General features: G+C 31.8%; 1 protein-coding gene across 1 annotated transcript; it reads right to left on the bottom strand.

Annotated features, from left to right (window-relative positions):
• Positions 1–382: 382 nt before the first annotated feature.
• LOC113521839 (uncharacterized) lies at positions 383–5,346 on the bottom strand. The gene is made up of 4 exons (XM_026907494.2): positions 4,648–5,346; positions 2,690–2,888; positions 1,381–1,539; positions 383–669 (listed from the first exon to the last, which is right to left on the bottom strand). Exons 1-4 carry the CDS (start codon positions 5,344–5,346, stop codon positions 383–385), a joined length of 1,344 nt encoding a protein of 447 aa, XP_026763295.2.
• Between the last annotated feature and the right edge of the window lie 817 nt (positions 5,347–6,163).

The raw sequence follows: 6,163 nt of genomic DNA, 5'->3' as shown, positions 1-6,163 counted from the left end.
TATTATTTTTCCTTTATCATTCCAATACTTTCGATCTACCTTGAAATACTAGATAAGTCCTACTTGTCCGCACAACTTGTTCTGTCACAATTTAAATTTTTTTTTCATGAAACACAATTTCTAATTATGTTTTCTCACAGTTTCGTTTATACATTTGTAGGTATATGATAAACCCTTTACGAAGTTGGCTTATAATAACTGGCTATATAAACCTAACTATGGATATATTAATAATTAAAATTTATCCAGCCATTTGGATTTAAATTATTGTATAGATTAGAATTATGAGGAAATAAAAAGATAGATAACAAATATAACGTATTTTTGGAATCGGTTAATGTATACATTAACTAGAATAAATCTATATTTGAGTTTTTTTTTTTCAAAATTGAGAACTTTCATTTTGCATAATATTCAACTTATGACTACTCCACCATTTCTCTACCATAAATATGATGGTAGACACGATATAACCGCTTATAAGTAGTACGAATGGTATTCGTTGTTCCTGTAAAGTGATCTTAGTAAACAGACGAGGTTCCGACGTTGGGTTGTGTAAGATGTCACCTAAACGCAGTGTGAAACTGGTCCACTTATAGTATTTTTCTGGAAAGCCAGCTTCGACCATTCGCATCATAAAGTCTTGTATTTGTGAAGTAAAAAGAAATCCTGAAAATTTAGGACAAATTAGTATACGAAGAACAGATTACAGTGTGCATGTACAAATTAATGGTTGAAAGAGAAGAAAGTGCTACATGGATATTGCATATTGATACACTATGTAAGATTTTCAAGCCAACGTCTATGTAGTAACTACTTTAAATTTCTACAAACAAATTATCATTTCCTTTTCTTTTTCCAATTGTTTGGACCAGTTGCGTAACAATAGGGTTGCAGGGTTGGCAGAATGCCACGGGCCCCCGCCCAAAAGGGCCCCGGCTTAAGGGGCCGCGATATCAGATTTTTTTTTCATTGTACCTGAGTATTTTATTTTATATGAAAAGTATTGTTTTTTATTTATAGGGCCCTAACAAAAAAAAAATGCCACAGGCCCCAAATGGTATAGTTACGCCACTGATTTGGACACACAGGATGCCTTTTTCACACATCAGTCGTCACATCCGGGCTCAGTCCTCTTTTATGCATATTATTTTTTACATAGTCTCTTTCTTCAGGAATATAAAGGGAATATTCGAAGAAAAGGAGAAGATAGATGGACATCCACTTTCATATTTATCTTCTTTAAAATATGGCTTTGTTTTGTTGAATCCGTAAATTGCTTTAGTAATTTTTTTCTCTAGTTTCAGTGAATCTGTGAAATGGTGGCATCCATACCATGCAGTAATAATGCACACAGTAATAGTACGAGGATTTTCTTACCTGATCTAACGATATAAGATAAATAGAAATTACGGAAACAATCGTTAATAACATATAATGATGGCCTGCCGTCTTTGTCTGTATGGTTTACAAGGATTTCCAGAGTAATGTCTATTCGCCTTCGGATCATTGCCATATTCTTTTCCTCAACCGTGTAACCTTTAAAATATTAATTATTATCAATGTAAGAAGAGTCAATTGTCATATACGAAAATATTTTTTAATCGTAAACCACTGAGTTAACAATTGGGTTTGGAAAGCCACATAATAGGAACCTAGTATTCTTTTCGATATTACAAATGTCCAGATAATAGGTAGTTCCTGGGGGGAAAGGGATTGTTAGCAATGGGATTTGACAGCCCCATTGCTAATAATATACCTTATTAGGTCGACCTCCACGTGGTTCCCCCTGGAAACCATCGTGAAGAATTCTTGTTGAATTCGTCACGATGGGCTAACTGACTTGCTTGATCCTCACCTATCATCTCTGACTGGTGTCCTGCCAGTGTATACCGATAGCGTGGATGAGGCTACCATTCCATTATCACCAATAAAAAAAAAAGTAGGTAGTTCCTACGGGGAACGCACTCGGCCTAGATAGAAGAGATGTCGGAATGTAAAATTTATCAATCTAGTTCAGTTTATTTATTTAGGATTGTTGTCTAAAAAAATTTACTTTAATTGAGGCAAAACTAGTTACGTAGATTTGAAAATTAAACTGTTATTTCGAAACCAATTTTGATAAAATTTCTATAGGCTCAATAAAAAAATATTTTTCAGATCGGTATATCAAATAATTTTTAACTATTAACTTAGAGAAGTAATAAATAAAACTGCTATATTAATGTATCGTTGAGCCGACAATAATAACCTGTCCGTCGTGACATGCAACAACAAATGCTTAGCACGTGTCATGGTTTTTCTTCATTGTCGTAACATGTTGTGGTCGTATAACATGATCGTTATGGGAGGAAAGGGATTTATAGTATTGAGGAGGTTAGTTTCCATTGCTATCAATATACCTTATCAAGTCGACCTTCACGCGGTTCCCCCTGGAGACCATCGTGACTAATTTATCGTTGAATTTGTCACGATTGGCTAATTGACTGGTGCGCCTCAATATACACTGTATTGATAGCGCAGATGGGATTACCATTCCTTTATCATCCATTAAAGAACAAACATGACCACCACGACATTTGAGCTATTTTTTTGCTTAATAAGAGTTTTCGGTCTTTAAACGTAACATACATATATACAAGAAAGACAAAAATTAAGTAGGTACTATTAGTTGTAGTTATGTACGTACTAGAGTTAGCTGAAAATAATTTCAAACGCTTTAGAATTGTTGTAAATACATCGTTAGTAGAATTATCCACGGTTTCAGCATTGAGTAGCATCAGAATGCCAGGAGAGGTGTATACTGCTATGTTAGAATCGCATATATCTTGAAGCGTTCTAAATTGGTCATATCGTCTTAAAGTTGTAAACATATAGTTTATATGACCCTGCAAAAGAAATAACTAATTTATAAAATTTGTCTATGTCTATTATGATTTTGATTGCTGTGTATGCAATCATCATATCAGGCTTTAACTGTCCACTGCTGAACATAAGCCTCTCTTTGAGGAATTTTGCCAACAGTTGTCACGCTTGGCAGGTAGATTGGCAACCACAGTTAGGCTTCAGAGGTATTTTAAGAGGGACGCTGTTACTCATTCCTCGCCTTCCCTTACGCCACCCACGGGAAAGGAAGCACATACAGTACATAAGCGGCATTTTAAGAGATCAGCAGACATACTTTTGAATCTAATATCGATATCAATCCAATCTAATACTTATGAAACAACAATTAGGAATTACGTTAAAATTGGAATCCCTCTGCAAAAGTTTGCATTGGCAAGTTACACTGATATGCATCTATTAGAACATTATAGAACCATTATGTCGCTAATATTACAATTCGAGAGTGTGAAATGAGCCAATATCAATATCGATCGATTGGAATTTATTTAAAGAGTAACTAGTGAGTGTATTCTTTAATTAAAATCTAAAAGAGTCTACTTTTGCATAATAATCTTACATATGTTAAATATCTGTATTTCTTACATCAAAAATTACACTACATACTTCGCTTTTCAGACTGAATTATAGGTAGGTTAATTCACGGCCGAAATTGCAAGCTAGCAAGATTGTAAGCTGGAGGTAGATACCACAATAAAAATAAAAATAATGTGTAATAAGGTATCTACCAATATATACATTCATATACATATGTTATTGAAAGAATATATATTGATATTGAAAGAGTTCTACTAGTAACATTCTCTACTATTTAATGCTAGCATTAATAATAATAATAAGATATATTGGAACCAAAAAAACTTTGTTACAAATTACGAAATCAGGGTAGTGTATTAATAACAGCCACATTAGTTTAAAAAAAAAAACTAAGTACCGGCTTTTGTACCATTTTCCCATTTGGACAATAAAGTTATTTAAATTCTACTTAACTACAGTAAGTCTATTATTTTATTTGTTGTTTCAATAAAGAAAGACCGAATAAGAAACTTTCCAATCAAAGTTGTACATAATTTATTAAAATAAGTAATTCAGAATTTTATGCTAGACTTAAGATTATTAGTATAGCGTCACTACCACGTTGTAGCAAATATAATGACGTCACAAATATAGTCAAGTGCAACAATCTGGACATCTATACATTGTATTTCTATGTTTGGAGTGTAAAATTGAAACGGAAATCGGAATGAATGTCTTTAGATTTATCTCTTGATTAGTATTCCGGATAGTAAATAGGAACTAGTTAACTATAAATGCATATTAAAGTGAATGTATAAAAGCATATAATAAATAAACAAACTAATAGTTAAAAAAACAGGAACAAGATTACATCCTTGTGAAACACCTATTTTCATAAGAGATTAATTAAAAAACGCTATTTATTTATATAGTCCGCTATTTATACGTATTAAAACTAAATACGTTACAGCTACTTTTGGAATTAAGAAAAATAAACAGGGATGTACTTACTTGATACTTGGCACTAAAGACTATGGACCATAATAAGCATATAGCAATTAAAAAAGAGCGTTGAAATCTTTTCATTAAGAAAAACCCAAACATCCCAGTCCATAGAGTTTCTATTATATATACATTCAGTTTATAAAGTTTTTCTCTAATTATATTACGAAAAAAATTATTGAACAACCATGTCACTAATCCTATGGTCATTAAAATTAATGTAACGGCCATCCATTGTTTATAATTGTACATATTTATGGGATATTGCCACAGTGGTACTATATCTGGAATCATAGTCAAAGCACATAAGGAATCAGATGATACGTAATTAAGAAAATCGAAACCACTGTTCATGTACATCGCAATAAACCTAGAATTAAATGAAATATCTATTTCGCGGCGTATCACAGCTCCCAGGCTACCAGTAGCATGACCTGATACTACATAACCATATTTATTAGTACGGTTATTATCGACGTATGTAACATTAAATTTAAATGTTTTTATGAAATCGTGCATTATTAAAGCGTCCATCCCGCAAAATCCATTTGTTATATTTATGTCAAATTTCATGTAGTTGTAAATCTTGTGACATTGTTTAAAAGACGTGGGGAACCGATGAAACAAATTAATTTTTAATGGAAAGCCATCTGATAATGTATTTTGACTTTTCTTTAAAGTTTCATCTAGATCTTCTTTTTCTATTACTGTTATAGTTCTGTTATACAAATTATTATTTGGCCGCTTGTTACCATCGAATGTAATAAATCTTCTTGGACAGGCCAAAGGAAATTCAATGACTGCATAAACTAATTGATATCTGTGCCACAAGTCGTTAAGTAAACGCTTCGCGATTGGTAAAATATCTCCATTCAGTTCTGCTTGCTCGCAATTGATATTTGTATTAGTAATAATTAGATGCATTAACGACCACTGATACTGCAACGTAATTTCGAAAATGAAGTTATTAATAATCTTATCTGTAATTAAATCTGTTATAATTATTATATTCGGTCTGTCATGTAAAAATAATTCAAATGTTTTTCTCGTTATATTATATGGTGCTTGGTCGCCTTTAAATGTTATGAAAGTACTAAACACTTCTGGCTGATAACATTTCGTTAAAGTTAAATCGTCATCAACTAAATCAAGAATTATGGTAGTGTGAGTATTTGATAATGGTCTAATAATACACATTGATGTATCATTACGTAAGTTAATAAATTTGTATGCATTCGATATTATAACTAAACACATAATTGTACATATAAAGGTTAGGTTATTTTTATATATCATAATGTTAGTATTATATTGACGAAGTAATCACAAAATGGTAAATAGAGTTGACAATCCACCGAAAGTTTTATTCTTTTATGGACAGCAATTAAGGAAATATCATTACTGTATAGAAATATACATTAATTACTGTATAAAACCTGATCAAAGGTATGTAATGTAATGTTCAACTTACAATGATTAATCACTCGAAGGCCCAGATTTAATGAAAGTTTGTGTTAGATTTCATATACACTTGCCGAAAACCGCTGACGATACAAAAAAGTTAGAAAAAACAAAATTATCCATGTGGTGATGGAATATGGCACTATTCCTTTTCATTAATTAATCGAATAAGGCTTACTTAATGAAGTAGATATAAAATAAGAAAATTTAATAATAAAATTCCAAACCAAGCCACTAGGCTATCAGTAGAATCCTCTAAAAATTCATGTAAATGAGGTGA

The sequence above is a fragment of the Galleria mellonella genome, unplaced genomic scaffold (genome assembly GCF_026898425.1).
Source record: "Galleria mellonella isolate WM207_F2 unplaced genomic scaffold, CSIRO_AGI_GalMel_v1 utg63, whole genome shotgun sequence".
In the NCBI taxonomy this organism is placed as follows: domain Eukaryota; kingdom Metazoa; phylum Arthropoda; class Insecta; order Lepidoptera; family Pyralidae; genus Galleria; species Galleria mellonella.
The sequence above is the reverse complement of the archived record's forward strand: the minus strand, read 5'-3'. Positions and strand labels throughout refer to the sequence as shown.